This window comes from Euprymna scolopes, chromosome 38 (genome assembly GCF_053919585.1).
Source record: "Euprymna scolopes isolate OS-2025 chromosome 38, ASM5391958v1, whole genome shotgun sequence".
NCBI lineage: Eukaryota > Metazoa > Mollusca > Cephalopoda > Sepiida > Sepiolidae > Euprymna > Euprymna scolopes.
This window is the reverse complement of record NC_136519.1, coordinates 18,974,555-18,990,268: the sequence shown is the minus strand read 5'-3', so window position 1 is coordinate 18,990,268 and position 15,714 is coordinate 18,974,555. Positions and strand designations below refer to the sequence as shown.

The 15,714-nt window shown below is 34.9% G+C and overlaps 1 protein-coding gene across 1 annotated transcript in view; it reads right to left on the bottom strand.

The window, feature by feature from the left end:
- Positions 1-15,714, bottom strand: part of LOC145263082 (DBH-like monooxygenase protein 1) — a 101,357-nt gene that overhangs the window by 39,303 nt on the left and 46,340 nt on the right. Inside the window, exons 7-9 of the mRNA XM_080119957.1 lie at positions 7,735-7,913; positions 3,382-3,576; positions 85-144 (exon numbers count right to left, since the gene is read on the bottom strand). Coding sequence (XP_079976083.1) covers positions 85-144; positions 3,382-3,576; positions 7,735-7,913 — 434 coding nt within the window. The remainder of the gene's footprint in view (positions 1-84; positions 145-3,381; positions 3,577-7,734; positions 7,914-15,714) is intronic.

Here is a 15,714-nt window from a genome sequence, read left to right as displayed (position 1 = left end):
ATTTGATCAACGCTCGGCATATTGCAGCGTTTTACGTAAACTACCTCTCTCACAAAAAATGAAAATTCCAAATAATTTACATACCCATGTAAATTGCCTTTTTTTCGTTGAACTGTATATGCATTCAACTTTAAAGGCATCACCCTATAAAAGAAAAATAATGTATATTAGACATATGCACATATACTAATGTTAGAACGATTAATCGGAAATGGGAAAAATCGAAACTTTTTTGGTATCGGAATTGGTATCAAGAAAACTTTTGCATATTTTCTGATGCCAAAAACGATTCTTTTAATTATCTTTTTCATTTGATTTTGTTTAAAATAAAATCTTCCACTGGTTGTAGTAATAATAAAATAATAAATATTTATTGATTTTAAACTACCAGTAACGCTAAAATCTATAACTCACCCCCCCCACCCCCGACAAGTGTATTTTTATTTTTGAGAAAATGTGTGCACGCTTAACACTTATTTTATTTTTATTTTTTTACAGTAAACAGGAAAAATAGCAACTTTATAGTTAAATATTCAGAGATTTCTGAAGAATCGGTAATTGGAATCGGGAAAATATATTGGAATCGTCCCATCACGGATATATACTTAGGTGAAATCCAAATGGAGAGTTTGAATTTCCAACAGAAGAGTTTGAATAAGCTTCTAAACGCCATCCTCAAGTGTTTTCGATCTCTCAAAAAGAAAAAAAAAAGCATGATTTCTACCTTCATTTTCTGTTTCCACTTCAATATGTGTGATTCCAAACAAAAAACAACTAAACGATAAAAACAAAACAAATAATGTAATATCCCCCTTTACAAGTTGATTCAACCATTTTCACTTATAAAACATAAAATGTTTAAAACGCGGAAAAACCTAACTAAACACACATATCTTCCCGAGATGTTGTTATGAGAGTTTTATTCTGGACGTGCACAGAGAGGAAACAGCAACACTAAATATACACATTGAAAGGACTCGGTTAGACAGTCGCAGTTGGATGAACACTGCTGGAGTGCTGGGCCGCTGGGGGTTTAGAAAGGAGATCAAGATTTCTTTTGTAACAATCGTAAGCGACGTTAATCAAGTTTTTGTTAATTAATATTTTTAACCAAATTAGTGACTCCATTTTGCAATATTGATGACCGAAGTCAAAAATGCTTTTTTTTTTCTTTACATGGAGATCACCACTTATCAAGGCCCAGAAGCCACTCGGGGATAAGGGTTATTGTATGTACAGTTATCAATGGGGTAGTGTTGTATTATTCGTTAGTATTGGAGATTTGATAAAGTGTCATTACTTAAGGGGGCTGTTCATCAGGAATTTGTTTATGTTGGACTTGAAGACATCCAAGTTGAAGTCAGGAGGGAAACAGGTAAGTGGCAGAGAGTTCCACAGGCGTGCAGTTTTAAGAAAGAAGCTTTGCGCATGGAATCTACGTTTTTATTTAGGCACAGATAAAGATTGAGGAAAATTATTGACAGTGATTTCAGCTAGACGGGTGTTTTTCGTAAAAGATTGGCGAGGGGGGGGCTAGAGATTGGAGCTCAGACGAGCAATTGCCAAATAAACGATAAAAAAAAGATAGGCTCACAACGTCTCTTCTGTGCTAAACCAGATGAATTCTTAACCAGTAAAACTAAGATACATGAAATATATTCAGTGCAACTACACTATAATAACGAAATTTAGAAAATGAAAAAATCGATTAAAAAACAAACAAACAATGGTATATACTAACTTTGTGTTAATTTCAACTAAAAACAATGATATCTACTTAAGAAATAATTAAATATTACCCCATTTATTTAAATAAAAACACAAGTTTTTGATCTTTATCATAAAAAACCCTCGTTATATTCTTTTAGGAACACGTGGAGTAACAAGGGAAGTAACCCAGTTATGCTAAAACAAGACAAATAGCTCATATTATGATTGTTAACGCAAAATTTATTTAAAAAGTGTCAATAGTTATATACTATTTACCTCCCTTTGGAACTCTTCCGTGTTTTTTTAATTAAACATTTTACTTTCGCTAATTTTCAGCAAAAAATCTTTTTTTTAGTAATTTTTCTATCTTATCGTTTTTCGTAATTTTTGGATATATTCATTATTGTAAGATGACAATAGAGATCATTGGTTTGCTCTGAAATTCAATGTTAAAATTTTTTAATTTCGCTATAATAGCATAGTTGCACGGAATATTGTATGGCATAACTAACGGGTTAATTGGGCGGGGGGGTGAATGTTCTGTACTGCTATATCAACTAGAGTAATCGGACGATTCCAATATGTTTCCTGATTCTAATACAATTACCGATTCTGTTCTAAATTCCTAATACAATTACCGATTTCGATTCGTTTTAATTTTTTTTAAATATAGAGGTGTTTTTGTTGGAAGAGGAGATGGTCGGGTTACCACGAAAACTCATGTGAAAAGTGAATATATTTTCACAATTGTAAAAATACGCTGATGGGTGTGACCTATAGAGTTAAGTTTTACTGTTCGTTTAAAATCAATAAATATTTCATCATTGTATCATTAATACAAGCTGTATAAAATTAAGTTAAAAACAAAAAAAAGAAAGAAAAAAAAACGATAAAAAGAATCGCTTTGGGCATCAGAAAACAAGCACAACATTTTCCGATTCCGATACCGACTCTTTGACACTCTCAAAAGTTCCGATTTTTTTCCATTCTCGATTCCAATTAATCGTCCCAACACTAATACCAACTAAAAAGTTTGAGAGATAAAGGATAATTTTAGTTGAACACTGGGATGTCTATGTATCTCATGTTCGCCTAAGGAAGAGGCTCCTGTCTTACTAAGTCTTTATGTTAAAATAAAATGTTAAAAAAATGTCAACAGATTATTTGTACATATATGCGTTAACGTGAAATGAAAATTATGAATTTTTTAAAAAAATTGATTTCATTTTGTAACAGAGCGTGAAATTATAAAAAAAGGAGAAAGAGCATGTTAGAGAAGACGCTCACGTTAGAGATGTCGTTATTGTTACACAAATAAGGACTCGAGTTATTACCTGCCCTATGTTCCTTTGCGACGCACTCTGCTACAACGTGTTGGGTCAACATGGGTTAATGTGTACTGCGTTAATCATTTTTAAAACATTTTAAGAAAAAGAAAAAAATGTCTTGTAAGAGAGATAACTGTTTAAAAAAAAACTACATAAATATTTTTTTTTCTATTAAAAACACTTTCCAGTTTGAGACGGTTTTATTCCCTTTTTTTTTTTTTTTTTACTTCAGCGAATAAAATATTATTTAAAAATGAATATAAGGATGAACACTAGCGAAGAATGATATTTTTTCCGTAATTTTTGGGCGGAGAGTGTAAACTTGTGCGACAATAATTCTTACCGGAAGAAACTCGATTTCTTTATTCAAGAAAACCGATTCTTGATAATTAAAATCGTAGTTCCTGTCAGCCGCAATCGTAGAAATTCTTCGACCGTTTCGAAAGTGGGTAAATATAATTTGTTTGGCGAGAAGATGTCCGTGAAGAACCACTGCGAACATTTTAATAGCACTGTTTCTGTTTGGATTTGGGTATTCCTGTTGGAATAGAAGAGAGAAAAAAAATGAGTGACTCTTACAACTTTTTTCGTGATGGTTTGTATTACTGATAGACAGTTGGTTGGTTGGTTGGTTTTGTTTTACGGCATATCAACCCTTTTCGGGTTATTTAATGCCGAATCCAAAGATTTTGAAGAAAAAATTTTTAATAGAATATATTTGTTGTTTTCAAGTCGGTTTCTATTTAACCCAGAGTTGGAACCCTAACAGGTACTACCATTCCGGGTCAGAGTGGACCTGGGAGCAATGGCAATTAAAGGGTGGCTCCACACTCCCCAAAGCCCGCAAGCTGGGGCCTCACCACTGGATATAGTTTAAGGTCATATCCAGGACCCCCGTTGAGGGACTTTTACAAAAAAAAACTATAAATAATATATATATATATATATATATATATATATATAAATTAAATACAAAACTATAAATAATATATATATAAATTAGATACAAAAAAAAAATTAGAATTGTCGATATCGCTAAAAATTTTTAAAAATAAGCAACAAAAAACAATAGATTTATTTAAAAGCGATAAACTCGTGCATAACATTTATTAGGGTTTCATAGATCAGTAGTAAAACGCCAGATCGTGTAGTCATAGGTTCGAACTGTGCCACAAAAGTTTAACCATGCTGACAGCTGATAGCTAGAAACACGCGTGTTCATGGATAACGTTTAAGCACGTAAAAATATTTAAATATTTAAAAATAAAATAAATAAATACGCCCTGTCAATAAAAGGGGCGGCACATTTATATACAAAAACAAAGGACAGTTTACTCCCTCATCACTTACGTAAGCGTTATTAACTATAAAAACAGCGTTTCAAATATCGTTAAGAAAAACAACAAATCTTATACATATAACACGTATATATATATATATATATATATATATATGTGTGTGTGTGTGTGTGTGTGTGTGTGTGTGTGTGTGTGTGTGTGTGTGTTCATACATATGTTACAGAAAATCAGAACAATATCGGTATCGTCGGTTTCATCAAACCCAAACAAAGGAGACCAATATCTGGTCGCCTGTGTTGAACTCTCTTTATTTTCTGATTAACAGATATTTCTGTATGTAAATATGTAGATATGTAAAATTTTAAACGTTTAGACCAGAAATTGGCTGAGTAATTTAGTAGAGACTGAAGAGGTCAAATTTTTTAAAAAATTTGACCCCAATTTTGACAATTAAAAAGTTTGATCCATGTCCAAGGAACTTGCATCTAAAATTTCAAGTGTTTAGACCCAAATTTGGCGGAGGAGTTCGGTAGAGTTTTCAAAGGTCAAATCGTTGAACTTTAACCCCTTGACAACCAAATTTCTGGCCGAAAACCAATTAAAAAGATTTTCCGAAATCTCAATACCCCTTATATCAAATCTCGGCTCTGTAGACTGAAAATTGACAGAGTAGTTTGGTAGGAAAATGTACACACACACTTTCACTTTTGTATATATATATATATATATATATATATATATATATATATATATATATATATATATATAAAGTGAACGTGTCTGTCTGTCTGTGTACATTTCCCTACGCAATAACTCTGTCAGTTTTTGGTCTACAGACTCGAAATTTGATATACAGGGTACTGAGATTCGGGAAAATCTATGTGATTGGTTTTCGGCCAGAAATTTGGTTGTTAAGGGGTCAAAGTTCAACGATTTGACCTTGGAGATCACTACCAAACTCTTCCGACAATTTGAGGTCTAAACACTTGAAATTTTAGATATAGGTTCCTTGGACATGGATCTAACTTAATAACTTGATTTGAGCCCAAAACAATAAATGTTAAGGGTCATAATAGGGGTCAAAGTTAAAAAAATTGACCTTTTTTTTTGCTCAACATACACCTCCAAACACCCGGGCAACGCCGGGCACCCCTATATATATATATATATATATATATATATATATATATATATATATATATATATATATAGTTTAGAAATTAAAGTTTACAAAATATACGGGTATATTAATATTAATATTTATAGGACAATCTTAACCAGAGTCAGACCAAGAGAATGCAATAAAGTTATTAAGAAATCACGCGCCTTCTTTAACAATTTCGGTTTGTACATAGCCATTAAATCTGATAAGAAAACCTCTAACATTTTAGATGTCTCACTAAACCTTAACTCTGAATCCTACAGATCTTACCACAAACCAATTCAATTACAAAATCAATAATACCTTCGGTCTCTAATAGAATATCTAGACTCTCCGTTGATAAGAAAACTTTCGGCCAAAATTCCACTTTCTTTAATAATGCGTTACAAAATTCAGGGTATATTGAGAACATAAAATCCAACCAGAACACCCCTCACTAATCATTTAAAGTCCGTAATTATACAAAATATGACATAGGGAGTTCATCTAATACAAACAATAATAAAAACAACCTCTCCTAGCGATATAAATTAATTAGCAGCAAAAAACAATCCTTTTAACTCACACAACCATTTAAGGCAGAAGAAAAACATCTGGTTCAACCCCCCCCCCTCAACATCAATGCATCAATGGCAAAATCAATATACCAAAATAATTCTTCAAAATTCTAGAAAAAATTTCTCAAATACCCGCACAGATATAGTACTATTTTAAATAAAATTTCAATTAAAATCTTTACAATGCCTAATCTAGTCCAAACAATAATCACATCCAATAATAAGACAATTAAAGCAGATCAAGTAATCCCCTCTCTACTCCTAGAACCAACTACAACTGCCAAAATAAACAGGAATGCCCTCTTAATAATAACTGTATCCACAAACATTACTTATTCATGAACCTTAATTGAATTACTGCCAAACATTTCTCCAATTGAATTAATTAATCATTTACCTATTTCGATCCTCCTTCATTAATTCAGTTCCATTAGATGATCCAGATGTTCCACCAATTAATATCAACAATAGTAATAATAATAGCATAACCAATCCAAATTAAAACCAGTCTAACTTAATTCTCGTTCTTAGGAAGCTGTATTACAACAAAGTACCAAAACAGTGAATTGATGGAGAAGACTAGACCAACGAATCGAACGAGCTGGAACAAAGGAAGCAGGGAATAGATCTTACAATTCTGGGGAACACATACTATAATCGTCGTTAGCAGAACTCGAATATAAGTATACATTTTGCTCATTAGGATGGAGCCAGCCCCAGCAACTATATGTATTTTAGGTGATCCACAAAGTGCAAATTCGGGTCACACACACACTTCAGATGTCACCATTCATTGCGACAAACATGTGCTTGATATGCAGGTCCATGAAGGCATTATGCAACAGGTTGTGGGTACACCATTACGTGGAGTACCACTTTGTCGCCTATGTGGTAAGCGAGTTTATTCGAGGTTGCATCTCCCCAAGTGAATTAAAAGCGCACCTAGATACCAACCTGGAAACTTTTACGATTACATGCTACAATGATATTTAAAGAAAAGACTGAGACTAGCAATAATGCATTTGCGAGAGAGATGTTGCAGAGAAGAAGCAAAGGTGGAGCCAATAAAATTACGGGTACGTTTTTGCACCTTATCAACACCTCTCGAATGGGACAAAAAGTTACCAGCTCAAATATGACAGCAGAACTACATACATGGTTTTGTTACAATATCGCCCTACCTGCATGTGAAGCTTCCTCCACGCACACTGTGCTGGCGGGGGTAGAGGAAGCGATCAATCGATTTGATTAATAAAAAATGGTCGATTTCACCAATTTCAATAACAATAAAAGTATAGGAGAATGGAGCATTAGTAGATGCTCATTCAATCCCAGACAATGGCGGGATTCCCTGCTAGCAAAAAATAAAATGAAACAAAAATAATGTGTGCATACCAGATTATAGTTTACAAATTTATTTGAATGAAGTTACCGCTGCACATTATCGAAACAACAGAAAAATCTAAATTCCGTGTGTTGGGAAAGCATTACTTTCTGATGGAAAAAAATACTATTCAAGCAAAGCAATGATTAATTAGAGATAAAATAATTTTTTTGTGAAAATTGCCGAGAGTCAAAATCTCGTAACAAAATGAAATACTCTGTAGATTTAAGTGTATTTTACGCCCCCCCCCCCTCGCCCCTAGCAACGCCGGTTAGTGGGTACTGTATTTACTGACATCATAGATGCAGTTGGAATTGCACACAGCTTGATATCTGAATGTTGTTTGGTAAGGCGGAATCTTCATAGTCAATGACTTTTGCAAAATTACGCCGTAACCGATCTCCAATATGCCAGCGTCGAAATCTCTGCGAGCGGGAATCAGAACCATTTCAAACCCGGACGAGTCTAGTTGACCTGTGAGATACAAAATAAATAAACAAATAAATAAACAAACAAATGAATGAATAAACGATTAAATAAATGAATAAATAAGTGAATAAATAAAAATTAACAAATGAATAAAAAATGAATGATTAAATGAATACGTTAATAAACAGATAAAAAAAAATAATAAATCAATAAATAAATAAATAACTCGTAGAATAAATATATGAATGAATGAATAAATAAATATAAAAATAAATAAATAATAAAATTAATTAAGCAATAAATAAATGAATTAATGTATAAATTAATAATAATAAAAAACAAAATAAATAATAAAATAAATGAATAAATAACTGAATGAATAAATCAATAAGAAAATTAATAAATGTATAGATCAATAAACAACTAATATATAACTGGATTCAGTGGGGGAAGACGTGGCTGGTTACCTTTAATGCATCTAAAACCAAACTCCTATCTTTACAACATCAACGCTCTGATCCCGATCTGGCATCAATTCAAATGGATGGCTCTCGTCTAGGAGAAGCCTCATGTTTTGACAAGCTTCTGGGTTTGTCCTTTTCTCCTGATCTGAAATGGAACACGTACATCAAGTCTGTTGCCAAGGTCGCTGGAAAGATGGTGGGATCCTTCTACCGCTCCAGAAGATATCTCACTACTGATGCAATTCTCTATCTATATAAAGGCCAAGTACGTCCAAGGATGGAATACTACTGCCATATCTGGGCAGGAGCTGCTAAAAACAGCCTATCCTACTTTGACAGAGTACAAAATAGACTTTGTGGCTTAGTGGGGGATTCCCTTTTCTCTACCCTGCAACCTCTCTCCCACAGAAGAGACATTGCGAGCCTATCCGTGTTTTATCGTTATTTCCATGGTGGGTGCTCGTCTGAACTCCAATCTCTGGTCCCCTCTTGCCAATCCTTCACGAAAAACACCCATCTAGCTGAATCCACTGTGAAAAATTTTCCCCACTCTTTATCTGTGCCTAAATCAAAACGTAGATTCCATGAACAAAGCTTCTTTCTTAGAACTGCACGCCTGCGGAACTCTGTTCCGTCTGCCTGCTTCCCACCTGACTACAACTTGGATGCCTTTAAGTCCAACGTTAAAAAATTCCTAATGAACCGCCCTCTTAAGTAAACACTTCATTAAATCTCCACACTAACGTACTGTACTTGCAATAACCCTTATCCCTGAGTGGCTTCCGGGCCTTGATAAGTGGTGACCACCGTTTAAAAAAAAAATTAATTAATAAATAAATGAATTAATAAATACACGGATTAAAAAATAAATAAATCATTAAATGAATATGTAAATGAATAAATTATAAATGAAATAAATAAATAAAAAAATAAATAAATCATTCAATGAATATGTAAATGAATAAATTATAAATGAAATAAATAAATAAAAAATAAATAAATCATTAAATGAATATGTAAATGAATAAATTATAAATTAAATAAATAAATTAAAAAATAAATAAATCATTCAATGAATATGTAAATGAATAAATTATAAATGAAATAAATAAATAAAAAAATAAATAAATCATTAAATGAATATGTAAATGAATAAATTATAAATGATATAAATAATTTAAAAATAAATAAATCATTAAATGAATATGTAAATGAATAAATTATAAATTATATAAATAATTTAAAAATAAATAAATCATTAAATGAATATGTAAATGAATAAATTATAAATGATATAAATAATTTAAAAATAAATAAATCATTAAATGAATATGTAAATGAATAAATTATAAATGATATAAATAATTTAAAAATAAATAAATCATTAAATGAATATGTAAATGAATAAATTATAAATGAAATAAATAAATAAAAAAATAAATAAATCATTAAATGAATATGTAAATGAATAAATTATAAATGATATAAATAATTTAAAAATAAATAAATCATTAAATGAATATGTAAATGAATAAATTATAAATGATATAAATAAATAAAAAAATAAATAAATCATTCAATGAATATGTAAATGAATAAATTATAAATGAAATAAATAAATTAAAAAATAAATAAATCATTAAATGAATATGTAAATGAATAAATTATAAATTAAATAGATGAATTAAAAAATAAATAAATCATTAAATGAATACGTAAATGAATAAATTATAAATTAAATAAATAAATAAAAAAATAAATCATTAAATGAATATGTAAATAGATAAATTATAAATGAAATAAATAAATAAAAAAATAAATAAATCATTAAATGAATATGTAAATGAATAAATGAAAATATGAATGAATAAATTATAAATGAAATAAATAAATGAAGAAATAAATAAGCTAATAAATAAATAAATAAATAAATAATATAATAAATAAATGAATGAATAAATAAATGAATGTAAAAATGAATAAACGAATAAAAAATACAAAAATAAATAAATAAACAAATAAATGAATAAATAAAGAAATGAAGGAAGAAATAAATGGATAATTAAATAAATGGATAAATAAATAAATGAAAATATTAATAAAAATTACAATAAATGAAGTAAATGTAAAAATTAATGAACGAATAAATAACGGAACATATGAAGAATTTAATTTTAAAAATAAATGAATAAATAAATGAAAATAATAAATGAATAAATAAATAAGTAAATAAATAAATGTATACATGAATGAACAATGAAATAATTGAATAAATCATTAATTAAATAAATGAATTAATAAATGAATAACTTTTATACGCTATTTTTGATTTTTTTTTTCACGCGCCGCGAATTTGTTTTGCTTTTTTTTTTTTAATTACATTTTCGCCCCCAAAAAAGCACATTGCCATTTTGATGTAATGGGCTACTATCAGGGACATAAGCTACAGGGATACTATGTAGGGAGTTGGGCAGCAAGATGTCAGTTCACGTTACACTTGAACTTCTGCATGTCAATACAGTTGGGGAAGCAGGGACCCGGACGGGAATTCCAAAGTCTAGAGGTTTTAGGGAAGAAACTACTGGAGTAGAAGGCTCTTTTACATCTAGGGATCTCTGCTGTGAATGGGGGAGGATTTAGCTGCTTGTCAGGTTTGTCGGGGTATTTACATTGAGGGGGTACAAGTGCTTGCAGTTCGTCGGAGCATTCACCATTAAAGTGCTTGTAGAACAGGCAGAGGGATGCAACATTTCATCGATGGGACAGAGGTTGAAGCTTTGATGACAGTTCAGGACCTATTAGGTTGGCGACTTTCTTTTAAACCTTGTCTAGGAGCGAGAGATAGTAGCAGATGCACCTGCCCAAATGCGACAACAATACTCCATACATGGGCGAATGGTGGCCTTATAGAAGTACAGGATACTTTCGGGCGTTAGTAGCTTTCAAGCACAGTAGAGATAACCCACCTTCTTCGCAGCGGTCTTGGCAATGCTCTCAATGTAATTGTTCCAACTCATGTTTCCTGTGAACGTTAGGCCGAGGAGTTTAAAAGATGTACTTTCAGATAAAGAGTCATTAGCCACTGCTATTGGTGGTAGAGAAGGTTTCTTATAATTATTCAAGGAAACCAGCTTAGTCTTGGCAGCATTGAATGTGACCATCCATTTTTGTCCCCATTCCACTACAGAGTGGAGGTCATCCTCTAGTGTTTCTGCCATTTCTTTAGATATGTGTTCATTTGTTTTCCTGTCGTGTCTGTTATAGGGCGTGGTGTCATCAGCATATATACCCATCTCACAGGCAATTTTGTCAGGGAGGTCATTTATGAATATTAGGAATAATAGAGGTCCAAGGATAGACCCTTGAGGCACTCCCGCATTTATATTATATTGTTTAAATGTGCGACCATCGATGACAACCTGGATTTTTCTCTTATCTAAGAAAGATTTAATTATGTTAAGTATTCTTCCAGTGATACCGTATGATCTAATTTTCCTGAGAAGACCATCATGCCATACCCTGTCAAAAGCCTTAAATATATCTAGAGCTACCGCTCTACTCTCCCCTGCTTTGTCCAGTGAATGGTATATACGTTCAGAGATTACAATTAGACAAGTAGAATTGACTTGATAATGTCATAAAGTTACTACGTAACTTTACGCGTTATCTTAACCTATTCTCTCTCGCTTGCTCTCCATCTTTCTCTCTCTCTCTCTCAATAACGAAACACGCTTATGAAAAAAAAAAAAGAAAATATAGACATTCGCCCATATTTAACAAGAAATAATAATAAATAAAAATAATTATCGTAGACTGATATTTTTATTAGAATGTAACTCAAATATATATATATATATATATATATATATATATATATATATATATATATATATATATATATGTTATGTTACGAAGCGTATGGTGACAAGCAAAAAGAATAGACAACACAGGATTAAGATTTGAACGAACTCAACAATTTATTTTCTAATAAATAACACAGAATAATAATAACGAGCTGTCCTTGGGGTGAAGATGGCAGATTGTTGTTAGTTGTTGTTATTGTGGTTATAAGGCACGACGAAACCTTCGTTTGTAATAGTAGTAGCAGCAGTGCTGGTCTGGTTATAATCGTGTGTCAATAGCGATAGTTGTTGTTGTTAGAAGGCGCGACGAAGCCTTCGTTGGTAATGGTAGTAGCAGCAGTGCTGGTTATAATCGTGTGTCAATAGCGATAGTTGTTGTTGATAGAAGGCGCGACGTAGCCTTCGTTGGTAATGGTAGTAGCAGCAGTGCTGGTTATAATCGTGTGTCAATAGCGATAGTTGTTGTTGTTAGGAGGCGCGCCGAAGCCTTCGTTGTAGTAGTAGTAGCATTGGTCGCGACAGCCGTAGCGTTGTGATGATGGCGAGGCTGGTGGTCCTTCTGCTGTCTTTTCCTTGGCTTCGCTAAATATAGCAAGCACGCGGACGTAGTTGTAGACAAACGGTTAGTGATGAAGAAATTGCCTCCATGTCGAGAAAACTGTGTTTCTTTTGGGTTGTTGTTTTCGCTACGGTGTGTAAGGCATCTAAGCGTTTTGCCCGTAATTTTGTGGAGGTAACCATGATCATGTGCCTCGACTTTGGTGCCATGGTAGCGATCGTAGCGTGAATCCCTACGTAGTCAGTTTCTCCCCAAAGCGGTCAGGAATCATGAAACTTGAGTGGTGGTCGTCACGGTGACACGTGGCAGACAGTATGACGGCGTCCCCAAGTCAAAACGAGATCTAAATCATAACATCATAACAGCTCCCCCAGATCTCATTTTGGCTTGAATTGTCCAGTGCGGCCATAGTTGCATGTGTGAATGGAATCAACCCATGATGAAATCCTTAAACCGTTTAGGAAGCTGGCCTCGTGTTGACCGATTTCGAATCAGGTCCGATCTGTATCCGGACGGTAGTCGAGGGGTTTCTACGTATATGGGGTCCTGCAACGCTCTGTGTGCCCCTGCCTTGGGTGGAAGCGTTGTCTCTTCGGTAGATTGACGAGTTGGGTAGGGTAGAGGAGGTAGATTGGGGGACAAATGTTTTGGACGTGGTATTAATCGGCGGACATGTGCCCGGTGAACCCATTCACTCTGGCCATCATCATTTTTTATCTGGATCACCATGCTGTTGGTCTTGGCCACTTCGAAGGTACCGATCCAGGGTAGGTGAGATGCGTGAGCAATAGCTGATTGAGGCCGGTGGATTAGTACCTTGTCACCGACTTGTATTGGTTCCTTATTCATGTCCTTGTCTAAATTTGGGTCTTGGGCGTGGTCAGCTTCATTGTTGGCCAGCGCGACGTGTCGATGAACTTGTCTTAACAGGGCATTGACCTGCATGCCGTAAGCCGTGGGGCTGAGGTTTGTGATACTGTTGTCGGGTAATCTTGGCAAACCAATGTTGGGCTGCCGACCAGTGATTATATAGTGTGGTGACGCTCCAGTGGCACTGTTGATGGTAGCATTCATTGATGAGATGACGGATTCGAGGACGTCGGTCCACTCACAGTCTCTATCTTCGCACAGCATGTATATGGCGTTTTTCATCGTGCGATGCTGTCGTTCAATGTTACCTGAGCTTTGTGGTCGCCAGGCACAATGTAATTCCTGCGTGATTGATGTGAGTTGGCAAAAGATCCTGTATACCTCCCCCGTGAAGTGGGTTCCGCGATCGAATGAAACAATGCGTGGTATTTCCCGGTGTCGAAGGAAGAAACTGTAAATTCCACGGGCAGCATCGATCGCACGATCTCTGGAACACGGCACAGCCGTAAGGTGTCTACTGAAACTGTCCAGCATGGTTAGGATGTAGCGTTTCCCCTTTGAAATTGGCATCGTGACGAAATCAATGTAGATGATTTCGAACGGTCTTTCTCCACGTTTGCAGTGCCCGGTGGGCCAGACCTTACGTTTGCCATAGTTACCCTTCCGCTTGGCACATGTTTCGCAGGAGTTGACATATGTCCTGATGTCATGGTCCTTGCATTCCCACCAGTAGCCGGATAGATGTTCGCGCATGCGGGCGATACCTGAATGATTGATGCAGTCATGGGCCTGATGCAGGTACTTGGGACGGAGTTTGTATGGTACGACCAGTTTTGGGGAATGATTGTTGTCCCTAATCATCAAGACAGATGTGCCGGGCTCCAGGTAGAACTGGTGGATGTATTTGTTGAGTATGGGGGCCCGATGGTCATCGGGGTCGATGTTACAGTTTTTGCTGGAGTTATTCGTCTGGAGGGTTTTGATGATTCTCGACAGTGTGTTGTCTGTGCATTGCTCAGCAGCGATATTGATATGGTCACAATTGTATTTTGTGGGGATGGTCGATGAAGAGTGATAGGCAAAGAACGCATCCACAATATTCTTGTGGTGGCGGGTGTTCTGAGGTGTGTGTGCTTCGGGGATGAGCATTGATCCATCAATTTCGTCCATACACCAGGATGGGATGTAAATACGTAGGTCCGAACCCTGGATTCGGAATGTTTTGCCTGCAGGGTTGGCGTCAGCTGGTGTGTTATTTTTTCTTTGGCCATGACTTCTGCTGAGCATATCGGCCCAGACATTGGATTCGCCCTCCACAAATTCCAGGACGAATTTATAACATGCGATCTCTTCCTGCCATCTGCGGATTTTGGCATTGTTGAATACCCGCTGATCCAGATAGGTTAGTGATCTGTGGTCGGTGAAGATGACGAAGGGGCGGCTGTGTAGGAAGTAGTCGAATTTTGCTATGGCCCACTTTATTGCGTATGCCTCGCGTTCAGTTGTGGACCAGTTTTGTTCCGTGGTGTTAAATATGTGTGAAGCGACTGCTATGATCTTCTTCTTTCCCCTGTCATCTTCTTGCATTAGGATGGCCCCACATGCGGTGTCACTCGCATCAGTGGTGAGCGTAAAGAGTTGATCAAAATCAGGGAATGAAATGACAGGAGGTGAGGACAGTCGTTTCTTTATCTTATTAAAGGCCTTGTCCGCCTGCTCAGTCCATGCAAATGGTTTGCCAGCCCTATTCAGTTCATGGATGGGGGTCATGATGCTGGAAAATGTGTCCGACCTGATTTGTTCCTGTACCCGTGTCTCCAGGAATTGCCGTATCCACACTAAACGACCTATGAGGCCTTGCAGTTCCTTTTTTGTTGTTGGAGGCTTCATTTCCATGATGGCGCGGACGTATTCGGGGTCGGCCTTGAAACCCTTGCTATTTACGATGCGACCGAGGAATTTTGCTTCGTTCGCGAGGAAGGTACATTTATCCGGATTCAATTTTAGTCCAAAATTACGTAGGGCGGTGAATAGTTGCTCCAGTGCCAGTATGTATCCTTCAAATGTTTTGGCGTGGACTAGGTTGTCGT